Genomic DNA, 19,888 nt, shown 5'->3' with positions numbered 1-19,888 from the left:
TTTAGAACAGCAATATGTACACTATGTACAGTGATAAGTATAGTGCACTCCACAGTAAGCAAGGCAGAAATAGAAGCCACAAGATAGCAGACCATGCTTCAACCAGCTCTAGAATGGGAATGACAAGGGCAGACAGGAGAGTGGTACCCACATAACCTCTGCGATTGCCAAAACCACCATCTTATTGGCTGGAATCTGGTCACTAGTTGAACGACGGGGCCCCATCATCAACTCTTAGCAACCTGGTTCGCTGGTTGGGGGAGATAGCCTGTAAATGAGGGTGTGTACATGTGCCGAATAAAGGTTACGTACTCTTTGCATGCCACATTATCCATGGAGGCAAAGAAGGGATTGTGCAAAAGCATAGTGGTACCAACACTCTTATATAGATGTGAAGCTTGGGTTGCAAATGCTGCAGCAAGGAGGTGGCTGGAGGCAATGGAGATGTCCTGTCTAAGGACAGTGTGTGGTGTAAATATTATGCAGAGAATTTGGAGTGTGGAAATTAGGAGTAGGTGTGGAGTTACTGAAAGCATTAGTCAAACGGAGAATGGATCAAAGTAGAATGACTTAGAGAGCGTATAAATCTGTAGGGATAGGATGGCGGGGTAGGGGTCATCCTCAAAAAAGTTGGAAGGGAGGGGGTAAAGGAGGTTTTGTGGGCGAGGGGCTTGGACTTCCAGCAAGCATATTGGAATGTGCAATGACGTTATTTTTTACTCTTGAACATCGCCAAAGAATCGAACATTTAAAACCAAGAATACAACCTTAAAACCATACGAAAATACCGCTAAGGGGTGGCTAATGGCTGAGAATTGAACCCCATTATTTATCGTCTGATTTCTTTCATTTTTGGTGTACATTAACCCTTTGAGGGTCGACAGGCCCTCTCCGAAACTCGTTCTCAGGGTCGGCCAAATTTTAAAAAAAAAAAAAAATTATTTTCTCTTATGAAAAGATAGAGAATCTTTTCCCGATCATAAAGACACCAAAAGTTTGAAATTTGATAGAAAACTTACGGAATTATGCTCTCGCAAAGTTAACGGTCTCGGCGATGTTTATGCATCGGCGATTTTGCCCACTTTGAGCCCCATTTTCGGCCAATTTCACTGTACTAGTCGACAAAAAACATGAATATTTCGCTAGAACTACATTTTTTCTATCGAATGGATGCAAGAAACCACTCATTTATGAAATTCAACTATCCAGTACAGTGGTCAGAATTTAACAATTTTGCCAATTTCACACAAATTTCAAAAGATGCCAATTTCGGAATAGGGTCCAGAATAAACAAGAAAGACATTCCTGGCACTAAAATGACATTTCCTCTAGTCATTAGTCATGTCTCAAGTCCCCTCTTATATTCTTTTGCTTTCCACTTTGAATTTTTATTTTCACAAAAAATATAAGATTTACTGTTATGCAGACTACTGCATTAGTGTAAAAAATGGTATAAATATTATTGGTGCACTTGTGAAAGAATATTAGACTCACCAGTTGACGTGTATTGCACGCTTGGCACGATTTGTTTACTTTTGAAGTTTGGTAAAAATCGAACATTTCTGCTACTTTGAGCTCAATTTCAAGGCACCTTTCTTTGTAAAACCAGTCAAAATCATCTCAATTTCTGTAATATGTCTTCCATTCTATAAAATGAGACCAAGAAAACTAGAATACAACAATAAATACCATACGAAAATACACTGCAAAGTCGCTGATTTATTCAAAAAAAATGGTCAAAGTTTTTTTTTTCTCATTATGCACTGTGTGCTGCAGGATTTTTTTTAGACTGTGCACACTGACCACATAGACCCATTCTTTCATATGAAGGCCTACCAGCTTTCTCCCACTAGATTTGAGGCCGCTAGAATTTATGAGTACTAGTACGTCAAAAACCCCTACGCGTAAAACGTACTAGTACGACGAAAACCCTCAAAGGGTTAAGAAGCATCTTTCCATCATACATTGCCCAAGTTTCAATAAGATAGTCCAACAAACAAATGAGATACAATTCCCTAGATCAAGAACAAGAGCCACTCACCAGCGTCAAGGCACCTCCCTTGAGGCCTGCTCGCTTACGGAAATTTCGCTCGCGTATGGAAGCAAAAAATCGACTGAGCGACTGTTCATATTTGGAAAAACTCACACATGGATGTGCTTGCAAGTAGAGATTCCACTGTACTTATATATTTTTGGCCTAAATAGCTGGGAGAATTCTTCCAAATTTTTTATGGAATTTGAAATGGATTACATTAATTATGGATGTGGTTTGAACTGCAGCTATTGGGCTAAGAATTACTTTTAATTGTTCAATGTTACAATTTTATGCAGTATGACAGTAGGTTGATCACAATAACAGCAAACTGGTAGTAATAACAAATTTCTGGCATTGCTGAAAATTGGTAATGATGACAGCAAATTAACCCTTAAACTGTCCAAACGTAGATCTAAGTTCGCACGCATAGCACTCCGAACGTAGATCTACGTTCGATTTACATTGTTTCTTATGTAAAGAAAACGTAGATCTACATTCGGAGCACTACACATGCAAACGTAGATCTATGTTTGGACAGTTTAAGGGTTAATAATGATGCCTCACAAAATCATAATGACACAGTTGCAAATAAACCATGGCTAATTCACTGGTCTGGAGTTTTACGACTCACTAGCAACAAGTTCAATTCCCGCCCATACCTTGGTTAATAATGATGCTTTCAACTCTTTTTATTAAGTACTAAATAACCAATTGATTCTAGTGCTTTATAAATTACACAATTTAATTCGAATAGATATATTGAAGGAAAGAATGCTTCTCTCTTGTTATTTTCAGGAATTGGAAGTGGAAAGGCTTCTCTTGAACAATGTATCCAGCTGGCATCGAGGAAAGTGGTTGCCCAACAGTGGAGAAAATGCCAGCATCTCATTGTTGATGAAATTTCTATGGTTGATGGAGTCTTCTTTAAAGTAAGCCATTTTTTTTTTTTTTTTTAACAAGTCGGCCGTCTCCCACCGAGACAGGGTGACCCAAAAAGAAAGAAAATGCCTAAAAAGAAAATACTTTCATCATCATTCAACACTTTCACCTCACTCATACATAATCACTCTTTTTGCAGAGGTGCTCAGAACACAACAGTTTAGAAACATATACAATAAATATTTACAACAGAAAGTCAAAACTATTAGCACAGTGGAAGTAAATTATTTCTTTCATGCTGAAGCTGATGAACTTGTCATTTTTACTTTTAATAGGGAATTCTGTTCAAAAAAAAGTGTCCAGTAGAATTGCATATGCTCATTTTTTTAATCTCTACCTACTTGTCTGTTATAAGGTATGTTGTAAGCTATGGAGTGAGTGAAAGCCATTAGAGAAAAGTGGATGAAAGTATATTAGAGCACAAACCTGCTAAATAATTTGTCACTGAATTTCTGTACAATTTACCATAGTTGAAGATGTAAGCTATTTAGGAACCATTCAGTAGAGTTCATCATGAGTGGCTAATTCAGAAATTCTATTACATGGAAGGAATCAAAGAAAAGTAGACACTGTTTTCTCTGATGCATCCTCTCTGTGAATATGAATTTGAACATGGAGTGATAATTAATGAGTTATTGCCATTTTTGTCATAGGCTGGGTTAATAGTAAAATAATTTTCTATAATGTTGTTAATCCTTCTGGGTCAGGAGATGGTCGAGTTAAAAAAAAAAATTACCAACTATATTAATGTTTTGCATAGATAGTAGGTTAGTAGACAGCAACCGCCCAGGGAGGTACTACCATCCAGCCAAGTGAGTAAAACGAAAGCCTCTAATTGTTTTACATGATGGTAGGATTGCTGGTGTCCATTTTTCTGTCTCATGAACATGCAAGATTTCAGGTATGTCTTGCTACTTCTACTTAGGTCACACTACACATACATGTACAAGCACATATATACACACACCCCTCTGGGTTTTCTTCTATTTTCTTTCTAGTTCTTATTCTTGTTTATTTCCTCTTATCTCCATGGGGGAAGTTGTGAATATGTTTATGCAGACTGTTGTATTCTGAGCACCTCTGCTGATAATGTGCGAGTGTGGTGAAAGTGTTGAATGATGATGAAAGTATTTTCATTTTCTTTCTTTTTTGGGTCAAGACCACTTGCTCCATGGGGAAGTGGAACAGAATTGTGCGTGTTGTAAGAGGCGACTAAAATGCCGGGAGCAAGGGGCTAGTAACCTCTTCTCCTGTATATATTACTAAATGTAAAAGGAGAAACTTTTGTTTTTCCTTTTGGGCCACCCCGCCTCGGTGGGATACGGCCGGTGTGTTGAAAGAAAGAAAGATTAATGTTTTGTACAGGTGTGTCTTAATTTATGCTGTAGCTGTACCCCAGGCCCTTAGCATCTATGTTAACCTCACTAAAGTGATGATCACCTGATTACATATAATAAATCTTCAGTATGCTTTGCGAACCAGTGATTACATATGGCAATTGCTCACATAATACATGATAGTGTAAAGATGTTATCAGGCTTTTATATGCATTTGAAAGTGAAAAAAGGCTGTATCAATGGGACCCTCTTGTACAAAAACACTGTATCAACATCTGTGGGCCTAGACTGTTCAGTATATTACCAGCAGATATCTGAAATACTGCAGAAATAAATGTACAAGTCTTCAGGAAACTAAGTCTCTACTTCCACCAAATGCCTGGTCACCTGGGCTGTGATGGATATGTGGGCCAGCTATCTGCCAACAGCTATGGCCAGGTTGACCAGGCAGGCCCCAGAAAAGCCTAACCCTAGGCTGGGTAGCAGGAGTAGGAAGACTCAAAACAAGTTGTTTGGGAAGCTTGTAAAGTGTTGGATATATACATGAGTGGAAATGCAGTGAATCCAGAATCGGGCATTGCACTGGGCGCTGGATGTGAGGTGGCAGGACTTTACCTGAAGCAGATCACTCCATCTCAGGACGCATACCAGCTCTGAACAACTGGTAAACATTAAATGACAGGCAGCTTGACAGACTTGAGACATACCATGATTTATGGACTTTCTTTCTTGATGACACTATCAGACACCCTCACAAGCTTCAAAACCTCTTCTGAGCACTTTACATTCCTGTTCCTCATCCATTTTTCACTTAGCCTTTACTTCAGCCACTTTTCATGACCTTTAAATGTCTTGATGGTCTAATGCAAATAACATTGTTGCTATAATATCTCTCCATCCGTCACTTTTAAAATACCATAGCCGTGAATGTGCATCACTGTGCAATTGGGTGAGGAGCTTTGCTTAGTCATTTGGGGCCACCACACTGTCTGACGTTTTGCCGACCTTGCCCGATGAGTCTTGAAGAGTTGGGGAGCACATGCCTGACAATGCCTTTGCTGCTGGGTTTAGCCCTGGATTGTTTCCTTATACTGTAGTTCTTTCCTTTTCCAAATCTATTCTTCAACTATCCTAACTTTCTCCTCACTCCCTAGTGGGTCCTTACCTGTGAGTTTTTCTAGTTCTAGGTCTGAGTAGGAATGTTTGGGTGCAGATTAGACCTACCTAGAGTATGGCCTAATATGCTTTCTTTTTTCATGTTTCTTATCTTTTTCATTGATATTTGAGACAGTGAACTGTGACAGAGTATAAGATGTTTGTTTGACTTGGATGAGGCTTTTGATAAGGTTCCACCCAGGAGACTGATGATGGCAAATTACCTACACACTTCTGCCTTAAAGTGAAAAACTTGACAAATTCATACAAACAGTTCCTGATTAGTCAGGCTGTGGTGTTTGTTGGACTATAGGGCACAATCACCAGCAGTCCTGGTTTGTGATCGGGTCTTGAGGCTAATGATCCTTGTGATCTTCAATACGTATAACAGAGGTGATCTTTTATTTTTTAAATTGCCACATTTTGAAATGATGTTGAATTATTTTGTTACCCACCACTGTATATATGTACAGTACGTTACATTGCATATATTTTTTCTTTTCAAGAAACTAGAGGCAGTGGGACGAGCAATTCGGGGAAATGACAAACCATTTGGTGGTATACAGCTTATATTTTGTGGAGACTTCTTACAACTGCCTCCAGTTACAAAGCCTGGAGAGAAAAGAGTGTTCTGTTTTCAGACGTCTGCATGGAATCGTTGCATAAGTGTAAATGTGGAACTGACTGAGGTTCGACGACAAGACGATAATGAATTTATTAATATCCTACAATCAGTTCGTCTTGGAAGGTGAGCAACTTTTCTCTCTGAATTCTGTACGTGAAAATCTATAGTAGGTACCAAATTAGGTTGGCTGTGATATTTATGCTGGTATGTGAATAGAAGCAGCAAAAGTTTGGCTTATCAGGCAGTCCACAAATATGTTTGGCTTCAGTCCATGCTGCAAGAGTTTAAAAAAAAAAAATCAAGCCCTGTTATAGGAAAGCACACAATTCCATTTCAAGCACAAGGTATATGACTGGGCTCTGAGGGTAGAAAGACTCTTGGAACTCGTCAGTGATGTATCAAAAGTATCTCGTCGCCTAAAGTTTGTGATAATATTTTTTTTTTATTATCACACCGGCCGATTCCCACCAAGGCAGGGTGGCCCGAAAAAGAAAAACTTTCACCATCATTCACTCCATCACTGTCTTGCCAGAAGGGTGCTTTACACTACAGTTTTTAAACTGCAACATTAACACCCCTCCTTCAGAGTGCAGGCACTGTACTTCCCATCTCCAGAACTCAAGTCCGGCCTGCCGGTTTCCCTGAATCCCTTCATAAATGTTACTTTGCTCACACTCCAACAGCACGTCAAGTATTAAAAACCATTTGTCTCCATTCACTCCTATCAAACACGCTCACGCATGCCTGCTGGAAGTCCAAGCCCCTCGCACACAAAACCTCCTTTACCCCCTCCCTCCAACCCTTCCTAGGCCGACCCCTACCCCGCCTTCCTTCCACTACAGACTGATACACTCTTGAAGTCATTCTGTTTCGCTCCATTCTCTCTACATGTCCGAACCACCTCAACAACCCTTCCTCAGCCCTCTGGACAACAGTTTTGGTAATCCCGCACCTCCTCCTAACTTCCAAACTACGAATTCTCTGCATTATATTCACACCACACATTGCCCTCAGACATGACATCTCCACTGCCTCCAGCCTTCTCCTCGCTGCAACATTCATCACCCACGCTTCACACCCATATAAGAGCGTTGGTAAAACTATACTCTCATACATTCCCCTCTTTGCCTCCAAGGACAAAGTTCTTTGTCTCCACAGACTCCTAAGTGCACCACTCACTCTTTTTCCCTCATCAATTCTATGATTCACCTCATCTTTCATAGACCCATCCGCTGACACGTCCACTCCCAAATATCTGAATACGTTCACCTCCTCCATACTCTCTCCCTCCAATCTGATATTCAATCTTTCATCACCTAATCTTTTTGTTATCCTCATAACCTTACTCTTTCCTGTATTCACCTTTAATTTTCTTCTTTTGCACACCCTACCAAATTCATCCACCAATCTCTGCAACTTCTCTTCAGAATCTCCCAAGAGCACAGTGTCATCAGCAAAGAGCAGCTGTGACAACTCCCACTTTGTGTGTGATTCTTTATCTTTTAACTCCACGCCTCTTGCCAAGACCCTCGCATTTACTTCTCTTACAACCCCATCTATAAATATATTAAACAACCACGGTGACATCACACATCCTTGTCTAAGGCCTACTTTTACTGGGAAAAAATTTCCCTCTTTCCTACATACTCTAACTTGAGCCTCACTATCCTCGTAAAAACTCTTCACTGCTTTCAGTAACCTACCTCCTACACCATACACTTGCAACATCTGCCACATTGCCCCCCTATCCACCCTGTCATACGCCTTTTCCAAATCCATAAATGCCACAAAGACCTCTTTAGAAAACTGTGTTTGCTTCCACCCTGAAACATCTTGCATTCAAATATACATTCATTCCTTTAATGTCTCGCCTTGTCTTCTCTTCACACTTCTCATAAAACCTTAATTCATTTAAGAATAATTGTTGCAGTTACCATAATGAGAACAACTTACAACTAACCCACAATTTGGAGAGGAAACTTTAGATGATATTTCAATCTGAACCTAGGTCATTATCAAGTTACAACTAAGAAAGAAAAACAGAGAAAGCCAGAAGACAGGTTAGGTGAAGAGAAGAGAAAGTCAGAAGACATGTCAGGGAAAGAAGTTAGGAGAATGCCAAGGTCAGGTCAAGTTACACATGTTCTGAAGACTACAGCATTTGAGTACATATTGGAAAGTTCCAACATTTACAGAAACAAAACGGGTCATGATTCACGTTAGGACTTGACAAAGCTCCTGGAGAGCGAAATGTTGCCACAATATAATGTCACATTAGCTATTAGTTGCACTTGTGCCCTTTTACCTTTTACCTTTTACTTACATTTAGGTCACACTACACATACATGTACATGTTTATTTCTACACACTCATCTGAGTTTTCTTTGATTTTATCTTAATAGTTCTTGGTCTTATTACTTTTCCTTTTATATCCATGGGGAAGTGGAATAAGAATCTTTCCTCCGTAAGCCATGCATGTTGTAAAAGTCAACTAAGATACCGGGAACAGTGGGCTGGTAACCCCTTTTCCTGTAATAATTACTAAAAAGAATAAGAAGAAGAAAATTGTCAAAGTGGGAAGTCTGAATGTGCGTGGATGTTGTGCAAATGATAAGAAGAGATGATTGTGGATGTTATGAATGAGAAGAAGCTGGATGTCCTGGCTTTAAGTGAAACGAAGCTGAAAGGGGTGGGAGTTGCAGTGGAGAGGAATAAATGGGATTAGGTCAGGGGTTTCAAATAGAGTTAGAGCTAAAGAAGGAGTAGCAATAATGTTGAAGGATGTTATGGCAGGAAAAGAGGGACTATAAATGTATTAATTCAAGGATTATGTGGAGTAAAATAAAGGTTGGATGTGAAAAGTGGGTTATAGTAAGCATATATGCACCTGGAGAAGAAAGAAGTGTAGAGGAGAGAGAGAGATTTTGGGAAATGTTGAGTGAATGCATGGGGAGTTTTTGAACCAAGTGTGAGAGTAATGGTGATTGGGGATTTCAATGCTAAAGTGGGCAAAAATGTTGTGGAGGGAGTAGTAGGTAAATTTGGGGTGCCAGGGGTAAATGAAAATGCGGAGCCTTTAATTGAGCTATGTGTGGAAAGAGATTTGGTAATAAGTAATACATATTTTATGAAGAAGAGGATAAATAAAAATACACGGTATGATATAGCACGTAATGAAAGTAGTTGGTTAGATTATGTATTGGTAGATAAAAGGTTGATGGGTAGGCTCCAGGATGTACACGTTTATAGAGGGGCAACTGATATATCGGATCATTATTTAGTTGTACCTACAGTTAGAGTAAGAGGTAGATGGGAAAAGAGGAAAATGGCAACAACAAGCAAGAGGGAAGTGAAAGTGTATAAACCAAGGGAGAAGGAAGTTCGGGTGAGATATAAGCACCTATTTGCAGAAAGGTGGGCTGGTGCAAGTATGAGTGGTGGGAGGGTTGAAGAGGGTTGGAATAGTTTTAAAAATGCAATATTAGAATGTGGGGTAGAAGTTTGTGGTTATAGGAGGGAGGGTGCAGGAGGAAAGAGGAGTGATTGGTAGAATGATGAAGTAAAGGGTGTGATAAAAGACAAAAAGTTAGCTTATGAGAGGTTTTTACAAAGCAGAAGTGTTATAAGAAGAGTAGAGTATATAGAGAGTAAAAGAAAGATGCAGAGAGTGATGAGAGAGTGCAAAAGGAAAGCAGATGATAGAGTGGGAGAGGCACTGTCAAGAAATTTTAATGAAAAGAAGAAAAAATTTTGCAGTTAAACAAGTTAAGAAAGCCTAGGGAACGAATGGATTTGTCAGTTAAAAACAGAGTAGGGGAGTTAGTAGATGGGGAGATGGAGGTTTTGGGTAGATGGTAAGAATATTTTGAGGAACTTTTAAATGTCGACGAAGAAAGGGAGGCGGTAGTTTCATGCACTGGACAGGGAGTTATACCATCTTTTAGGAGTGAAGAAGAACAGGATGTGAGTGTGGGGGAGGTGCGTGAGGCATTGCATTGAATGAAAGGGGTAAAGTAGTTGGAACTGACGGGATCATGACAGAAATGTTAAAAGCAGGGAGGGATATAGTGTTGGAGTGGTTGGTATTTTTTGTTTAATAAATGTATGAAAGAGGGGAAGGTACCTAGAGGTTGGCGGAGAGAATGTATAGTCCCTCTATATAAAGGGAAGGGGGACAAAAGAGATTGTAAAAATTATAGAGGAATAAGTTTACTGAGTATACCAGGAAAAGTGTACGGTAGGGTTATAATTGAAAGAATTAGAGGTAAGACAGAATGTAGGATTGCGGATGAGCAGGGAGGTTTTAGAGTGGGTAGGGGATGTGTAGATCAAGTGTTTACATTGAAGCATATATGTGAACAGTATTTAGATAAAGGTAGGGAAGTTTTTATTGCATTTATGGATTTAGAAAAGGCATATGATAGAGTGGATAGAGGAGCAATGTGGCAGATGTTGCAAGTACGTATATGGAATAGGTGGTAAGTTACTAAATGCTGTAAAGAGTTTTTATGAGGATAGTGAGGCTCAGGTTACGATGTGTAGAAGAGAGGGAGACTACTTCCCAATAAAAGTAGGTCTTAGACAGGGATGTGTCATGTCACCATGGTTGTTTAATATATTTATAGATGGGGTTGTAAAAGAAGTAAATGCTAGGGTGTTCGGGAGAGGGATGGGATTAAATTATGGGGAATCAAATACAAAATGGGAATTGACACAGTTGCTTTTTGCTGATGATACTCTGCTTATGGGAAATTCTAAAGAAAAATTGCAAAGGTTAGTGGATGAGTTTGGGAGTGTGTGTAAAGGTTGAAAGTTGAAAGTGAACATAGGAAAGAGTAAGGTGATGAGGGTGTCAAATGATTTAGATAAAGAAAAATTGGATATCAGATTGGGGAGGAGGAGTATGAAAGAAGTGAATGTTTTCAGATAGTACTTGGGAGTTGACATGTCGGCGGATGGATTTATGAAGGATGAGGTTAATCATAGAATTGATGAGGGGAAAAAAGGTGAGTGGTGCATTGAGTTATATGTGGAGACAAAAAAACGTTATCTATGGAAGCAAAGAAGGGAATGTATGAAAGTATAGTAGTACCAACACTCTTATATGGGTGTGAAGCTTGGGTTGTGAATGCAGCAGCAAGGAGGTGGTTGGAGGCAGTGGAGATGTCCTGTCTAAGGGCAATGTGTGGTGTAAATATTATGCAGAAAATTCAGAGTGTGGAAATTAGGAGAAGGTGTGGAGTTAATAAAAGTATTAGTCAGAGGGCTGAAGAGGGGTTGTTGAGGTGGTTTGGTCATTTAGAGAGAATGGATCAAAGTAGAATGACATGGGAGAGCATTTAAATCTGTAGGGGAAGGAAGGTGGGGTAGGGGTCGTCCTCGAAAAGGTTGGAAGGAAGGGGTAAGGGAGGTTTTGTGGGCGAGGGGCTTTGACTTTCAGCAGGCATGCATGAGCGTGTTCGATAGGAGTGAATGGAGACGAATGGTGTTTGGGACCTGACGATCTGTTGGACTGTGAGCAGGGTAATATTTAGTGAAGGGATTCAGGGAAACTGGTTATTTTTACATAGCCGGAATTGAGTCCTGGAAATGGGAAGTACAATGCCTGCACTCTAAAGGAGGGGGTTTGGGATATTAGCAGTTTGGAGGGATATGTTGTGTATCTTTATACATATAGGCTTCTAAGCTGTTGTGTTCTGGGCACCTCTGCAAAAAATGATTATGTATGAGTGAGGTGAAAGTGTTGAATGATGATGAAAGTATTTTCGTTTTGGGGATTTTCTTTCTTTTTGGGTCACCCTGCCTCGGTGGGAGACAGCCAACTTGTTAAAAAAAAAAAAAGTTGTGTATAGTGCCACTACAACAAGCTGGTATATGTGCAGGCTAGAACAGTGATACATTGTTTTGGGGACCATAATCATCCCTGCTTGTGGGGATAATTACGTTCTCAACATGACAGAAAAAAGCAGTGTTAGTAGCAGCAAGGCAAACACTTTGTTTCATTTTTGTCAACAAGGGAGTGGCAAGTTTCACTAATGTACTGGAAAGAGCAAGAGGAGCTGTAATTAGAACAGGCAGGAGGAGCAGTAGTAAGGAATTTCACCAATATATTGGAGAGAGCAAGAGGAACTGGATAGAGGGTATTATTAAAGTTTTGTAAATTTTGCCTACTAAATATAGTTTGCAAAGCTTAGGAGTTTTCAGAGAAGAGAAAAAGATTAGGAGAAAAACAGTTTGTCTAGTATGGGAGTAGGTAGAGTTTGTGAAATTAGGATAGCCAAGACAAGAAAATGAATTTTAAAGGAAAAAATCCTAATCAAGAAATCAAGGATCATTGATTTAATGAGTGCAGATTGTGCATAGTAGAAAAAATAGTGATTGTACATGTTAGAAAAATCAGTCACAATACCATGGCAGGAATAATTCACAAATTTTATCCACTGCATTATAGGTTTCATGTAGATGAAAAACAAGCAAAGCCTGTCATGAAGCAGCACATGTGAATATTAGGAAAAAAAAGTAGTAAGTGATGGGCAATATGACTGATTTGTGAGAGAGAGAGGTGACATTTTACAAATACATATATTTTTGTTTCTGATGTGTTTGAGAGTTTTTCTAACTAGAAATCAATTAGTGCCTGACAATTTCATGTGTTCATTAGCTAATGATTTTACAGTATCAACAAGGAATGACACACAAAAGGAGAGTTGGTTTGATATTGTACAACCGCAGAACGTGTATGTCACAGTTGCCAAAGCAAAATAAGAATATGGTTTATTTTGCCCCTGCCACTGGTCTGCTTAAAAACCTCAGAGGAAGATCAAAATATATATTCTACATATCCTCTTTTTTTTTTTTTTTTTTTTTTTTTTTTGTTGGTGTGTGTGTGTGTGTGTGTGTGTGGGTGGGTTTATTTGTACCATTTAGAGTAATTTGTGTTATGTACATGGTCAGAAGTGCCAATACAAACCTATTAAGAGTAGTGCCAAATATCAAGCAAGCTCCAGCATTTCTCTCTCACTCTGTTAAATGAGTAACATGACTTGTCTGTGACTCTTTGAGGAATTTTAATTTGCATGATTGAAACTATTATTCATATATACAATTACAAAGTTTTGTTAGAAGCCTTTCACATTGTGCAGAATTAATTTTATTAATGGAGACCGTTTAATAGGTGCACTGATGATATGGTGCAGTGTTTAAAAGCAACTGAAGCTAATATTATAGAGCGGGATGGTATTAAGGCAACCAGACTGTGTACTCATCGTGAAGATGTTGACCATATCAATGAAGAACATCTTAATAAATTGATGGGTAAGTACTGCATGTGAGACAGACTTGTTACATTGTCAGGACTCTGCTCTTACCAAATAAATTTCAGTAATACAGTGGTACCTCGAGTTACAAACTTAATGTGTTCCAGAAGGCTGTTCGAGTGCCGATGTCGAACTAATTTGTTCCCATAAAGAATAATGTAAATTTGATTAGTCCATTTCAGGCCCTCAAAAATACACTTACAAAGGCACTTACAAAAATACACTTACATAATTGTTTGAGTTGGGAGCTGTTCGAAACTCAAGGTACCACTGTACTTTTTTTTTGTGTGTGTATGTACAGTAAATGACCAGAAAAGTAGAGTATCATATCTGAGTGCCTCTGCAAAGACAGCAATAGTGTGAATGATGATGAAAGTGTTTCTTTTTTTTGGGGGGGTCACTCTACTGTGGTGGGAGATGGCCAGTGTGTTAAAAAAAAAAAAATAAATAATTCAAATGGTATAAAATACTGACAGGTTGATGAGTAAGATGCATGTGCAACAGTTTGGTATCTTTATTCTTGAAATGTTTAGAAACATTTCCACAGTAGATATCAAACTGTTGCACATTTGTCTTATTCATCAATTCCAGTGCAGTGGATGTGTGCCCATAACACTTCCTGGCAACCACAGCCATCTATCTGACACACTTGTATTTATTTATTGCTGTTGGAGTGTGAGCAGGGTAATATTTAGTGAAGGGATTCAGGGAAACCAGTTATTTTTATATAGCAGGACTTGAGTTCTGGAAAGGGAAGTACAATGCCTGCACTTTAAAGGAGGGGTTTGGGATATTGGCAGTTTGGAGGGATGTGTAATAGGATGGTATATATATAATTGGGGCCCTGATATTATATTCTATGGGGAGTTTATTATAATATTTCAGGTCACTTTTTATACTGTATCTTTTTATATGCTTCTGAACTGTTGTATCTGGGCACCTCTGCAAAAACAGTGATTATGTATGAGTGTGGTGAAAGTGTTGAATGATGAAAGTATTTTTCTTTCCTTGGGTCACCCTGCCTAGGTGGGAGACAGCTGACTTGTTGAGAAAAAAAAAAAGAGAACTAATGATTATAAATGTTATAGACTGTATATTTTTACAGTGGGAAACGCTATCTTCTTAAAACTTTTAATACACTATACAATTAGCAATGTTTCACTGAAAGTTCAGTTGTCATCATCAGGATTTATTCTTTGGACATAGAGAATAAATCTGTGGACATAGAAAATAGTCAGTAACAAAAGCAAGAAATCCTTAGGTACATTTAGAGAATCCTGTGTCAAACATTTGTACATGACTTCAAAATCAGCAAGGGGCTAGTAACCCCTTCTATATATATTACTAAATTTAAAAGGAGAATTTTTTTTTTTCCTTTTGGGCCACTCTGCCTCGGTGGAATATGGCTGGTTTGTTGAAAAAAGAAAGAAGACTTCAAAATCTTATCAGACTGGAGAAATATTTTGAAAGCAAAGAAGTTTTCAAGAGTAAACTAGACAACTATTTACAGTGTGTGACTGATCAGTCAGATTGTGATGGTTATGTAGGCCTCTTGAGCCACTAGCAGCACCAGACTGGTTGACCAGGTAGTCAGACATCATCATCAATGAAGTTTGGCCTCTGGACAGGCTATGGAAATAAAAGAACCTTGAAATCAATCACAGGTGTGTAGTAAGAAGAAATATTTTTGGAATATAATTAGGGATGGAATGATACCAAATTTTTGCCACTGCCAATACCAATATTAAGGTTTAGGTTGATACTGATACCATGAAAATTAGTCACTACCTACCAATATGTATACGTTAGCACACACTTAGGTATAATACTGTATAAAAAGGTCTGTAAGTTTAGTAATGGGTTAATTGTAAGAGTGCATTAATAATATCAATGGAGTATTGCTGCATGATTGCGCTATTAGTGTTTCACTGACAAGAAGAGCTTAACTTAAAACTGCAAATTTGAGTTACAGGAACATTATAAGTTTTAATGCCAACATTCAGACAGTTTATATTAACAGAAGTAGTAGGGAATAAGTTATGCACTGCAAATGTAATCTTTGGGGAGTTTAAAGTAACAAAGATGGGCAGAAATATGCTAGTTTTTCTGTGAAGATGGTTATGTCTGTATTCAAGTTTACACAGTGCATGCCCTCACAACTTGTGAAAAAATGTAATCTAGACTAATGTGAACAGTTCACTACTGTATATTGAAATAAATATTTTATTTAATACATCAGCCATCTACCACCATGACAGAATGACCCCAAAAGACGCTAAAACAAATTTTGTTTCAGTAATTACATACAGAAAGGAAAATATTTGTGAACTTTTTTTTTTCAACAAACCGGCCGTATCCCACCGAGGCAGGGTGGCCCAAAAAGAAAAACGAAAGTTTCTCTTTTTAAATTTAGTAATTTATGCAGGAGAAGGGGTTACTAGCCCCTTGCTCCCGGCATTTTAGTCGCCTCTTACAACACGCATGGCTTACGGAGGAAGAATTCTGTTCCACTTCCCCATGGAAATAAATGGTATAAAATACCGACACAATGGCAATATAAACACAAATGCAGTATAATGTGATCCTTTATTGACTACGTTTCGCCCACACAGTGGGCTTTTTCAAGTCACAAACTTGAAAAAGTGATCCACTTCCCCATGGAGGATTTGTGAACATACAAAACAATAAAACACTTTGTATGTACATTTCCCACACCTCATGTTGTTTGCTTTGAGTGAATATTCTATTTTGTGATTTCCCGCATATATTGTGCAGTATACGTTCATTATATGTGGTTGATCCTGTTTACGAAAGGTACTGCAAGCCCTTTTGCATAATTAAGTGCTGATGGTCTAACCGAGCTTAGTAAAGCTGCAAGGTGTCTGGAACACATATCACATAATGCAAGGGACACCTGTACATAACAATGATCTGAGATCAAGAAATTTATTTAAAATTAGTTGATACTGTGCTTATAATACAAATTATTTTAATGCTTGTAAAATGTGTGAAATGCAACTAGATTGAAAGTAAATTTTTACTGGCACAGGTAATGCTCAAGTGTTCCAGTCTATAGATAGTGACCCAAGTCTCTCTTCGCTCTTGGACTCTCAAACTCCTGTGGTTGCCAAGTTAATACTCAAAGTTGGTACTCAAGTGATGCTCATGAAGAATTTGGATGTAGGCAGAGGGCTTGTTAATGGTGCTCGAGGAGTGGTCACTGGCTTCAAATTTGGAGCAGAAGGTAAGAATTTCGTACTCACTAAGTCCTGTTTGTCATTTTTAAGCTACCTATGTTTCTGATAAATAATTTATTTTGTCCAGGAAACCCTTTTCCTGATGGGAATGACTTGCTTGAGAGGGTGGTATTAACAAGGGAAGCTATAAACACCTTCACTGTTGGACCCCCAAAATTAAAAGTGCTGACAATGTTGGGAATTTATACAACAAAAATTCTTCTGAAACGGTAGAAAATCTTTTTCTGAAGGTATTGATGCCAAAATATGTGGAATTATACAGATTCAAAATTTGCACTCTGGGTATAATTTATGCATCTGCAATTTCTTCAATTTTGAGTTCTATTTTAAGTTGATTCCACTGTTCAATTCAACCAAATTCTTATCAATTTTGCTAGTATACCTTCCCATTTAACTCTCAATACTACCTTATAAAGTGCATAGAAGTTGGTAATTTGGCCAGTTTTACACAAATTAAAAAATTACAGTTATAAGACAGTTCAAAATAAACACTGTAGACACTCCAGCCGCTAAAGCAACAATTTCTTTGTTGAACATTAAAATGGTATAAAATACCGACATCTAGGTAGTAGGTTGGTAGACAGCAACCGCCCAGGGAGGTACTACCGTCCTGCCAAGTGAGTGTAAAACCGACAGGGTATGTTTCTACTTAAACTTAGGTCACACTACACATACATGTTAGGTAAAATGCCACACATATGCAACAGTTGGGGGATATCTTGTTATAAGACACATATGCAACTGTTAGGTATCGTTTCGCCTACACAGTAGGCTTCTTCAGTCAAGTACAGAAAAGTTGATAGAAGCAGAAGATACTTGAAGACGATGTAATCAGTCCATCACCCTTAAAGTTTTGAGGTGGTCAGTCCCTCAGTCTGGAGAAGAGCATTGTTCCATAGTATGAAACAATATGGAGATGAAGTGACAGGATGGAGCTTATTTTTTTTTTAGCTATAAAAAGCTCCATCCTGTCACTTCATCTCCATATTGTTTCATGCTCTTCTCCAGACTGAGGGACTGACCACCTCAAAACTTTAAGGGTGATGGACTGATTACATTGTCTTCAAGTATCTTCTGCTTCTATCAACTTTTCTGTACTTGACTGAAGAAGCCTACTGTGTAGGCGAAACGTTTCATAATAAAGATACCCAACTGTTGCATATGTGTCTTACCTAACAATTTCTTTGTTCATTAATGATGTCCTCAGGCCTCTCCTATATTACACTTCCTCTTCATTTTGAATTCATCATCACACAAACAATCAGTCATGGTTTAGGGCATACCAGTAATTGAAGCAGACTTAGTAAAAAAAACATAAAACAGACTGGGGGTTGAAAGGGCCATTGCCCATCCCCAGGAAAATCATAAAAAATTGTACATTTCCATTACTTGAGCACTATTTCAAGCTGTCTGGTTCTGAAACTAGCCAAAATCATAACCATTTCTGTTGTGTCTTCCACTCTCTCCAGTGAAACCAAGAAATAGCCAATAAAAGCATAAATACCATCCTAGAAAACACAGGGACAGAAGTTTGCTTTTCTCATCATGTACTGCATGGAGCAGGATTTTGCACACTCACCACATAGACCTATTTTCTCATGTCTAGACCAAAATTTACTGCTTACAGATTATTTTTTGGGGAAGAGCTTACTTCACGAAGAAGTGTACTGTACGCCATATTTCACCCAGGAAGAACATGAAAATTTGAGTGTGCAAACTTTTTGATAGCACCTTGTAATACGTTCTAGTAATTCTCAGAAACAACATTGTTTTGATCACCACACAGTAGTCTCAGTCCTTCATAACATTGATTTGATGTATTCTATCAGCAACACTAGGTATACTTAATTCTTTCTTCCTGTTAAATATTTTGGTGGTTATAGGACAACCAATAATGATAATTCTTAGGGCTTCATTTTGTGCTTTTCAAATCTTCCAGTGGTTTTGTTTTTTTCAGACAAACTAGTGCATGATAATCTTTGAGTATCTGTCTTCTGAACAGTTGCAGTCTTTAACCCCTTAACTGTAAAAACATTGATCTACATTCTTACTGCTAGTGCTCCAAACACTGCTAGCACTCCAAACGTAGATCAACATTTTATTTTTCCTGCCTCCAGATTGGCACAATAGGCCTGAGAGGCCTTGTCAGTATAGAATGGGTCTTAACACTCAATGTGCACAGTATTAAAGAAATCTGGAACCACTTAGTACCTTGTGGGAGCACTAGTTCAATTGAGTGCCAGCTAGAGCAAACAGTGTGGCAAACCCCAGGGATTCACTAATGCCATGTCGTATTAACACTCCCCTGTCAAGAGGAAAGTGATGTTGACCCCGGGTTTAGTGGCTGTGAGATCGATGTGGCCACAAGTGGTCAAGAAAATATAAAAAACCTAGAGAATTACCTAGTGCAACATTGTGCAACAGTCTTTAAATTTTGATACCACTGGTAGTCTCATCCATTCAGAATGGCCTATAACTTATGTCCTAGGTAAAGAGCAATGATTCTGCAATGCATGTAATGCCTGTTCGGCAAGCTGGGTGGGTGGGTGGGTGGGTGGCTAGTTCTCTGTTTCTCTCTCTCTGCCTGTCTTTGTTTCAGAGCTGTTCATAAACCAGAATCAAGGACTAAGTAAGTTTATTGAGGCACAGGTACACACAAGTACAGTTATCACACATGGTGTAAATTACCTAAAGCCAGACAAAGTACTATTCTGTGCTTGTTGATATGAGGCATAAGCATGACTGGTGAGTAATATACATTTCCACTTACTCAAACATGATGATTCTGCAACATGTGTAATACCTTTTGGTTCATGAGTGACTGAGACAGGCAGAAAACACACACACACACACACACACACACACACACACACACACACACACACACACACGTACGTACGTACAAAGAGACACACACACACACACGTACGTACGTAGAAAGAGACACACACACGTATGTACGTAGAAAGAGACACACACACACGTACGTACGTACGTAGAAAGAGACAGAGATAAGCAGAGACAGAGCTAGACAGACATTTTTATGTATAACAGTGAGAACAAATAAAAAAACACATGCCAAGGTCACTGGGAGCAGTGCACGATCACCACTATTAAATTGCTGCACCATCAGCAGTGTAGTGTGACACTTATCTGACACCATACTTAGGAGTTTCACACCCAGCACTTCTAAAAACATTGCTGGAACCTAGTGGCAGGTCCCA

The 19,888-nt window shown here is 38.7% G+C and overlaps 1 protein-coding gene across 3 annotated transcripts in view; it reads left to right on the top strand.

Annotated features, from left to right (window-relative positions):
* The window catches only part of Pif1 (Pif1 DNA helicase), a 93,154-nt gene that overhangs the window by 30,618 nt on the left and 42,648 nt on the right, over positions 1-19,888 (top strand). For all 3 annotated transcript variants that reach the window (XM_070092178.1, XM_070092179.1, XM_070092180.1), the window contains exons 7-10: positions 2,831-2,964; positions 5,973-6,214; positions 13,266-13,405; positions 16,457-16,651. In XM_070092178.1, the coding sequence (XP_069948279.1) occupies positions 2,831-2,964; positions 5,973-6,214; positions 13,266-13,405; positions 16,457-16,651 (711 nt within the window). The remainder of the gene's footprint in view (positions 1-2,830; positions 2,965-5,972; positions 6,215-13,265; positions 13,406-16,456; positions 16,652-19,888) is intronic.

This window comes from Cherax quadricarinatus, chromosome 38, assembly GCF_038502225.1.
Source record: "Cherax quadricarinatus isolate ZL_2023a chromosome 38, ASM3850222v1, whole genome shotgun sequence".
Taxonomy (NCBI): domain Eukaryota; kingdom Metazoa; phylum Arthropoda; class Malacostraca; order Decapoda; family Parastacidae; genus Cherax; species Cherax quadricarinatus.
This window is presented reverse-complemented; position numbering and strand designations above follow the sequence as displayed.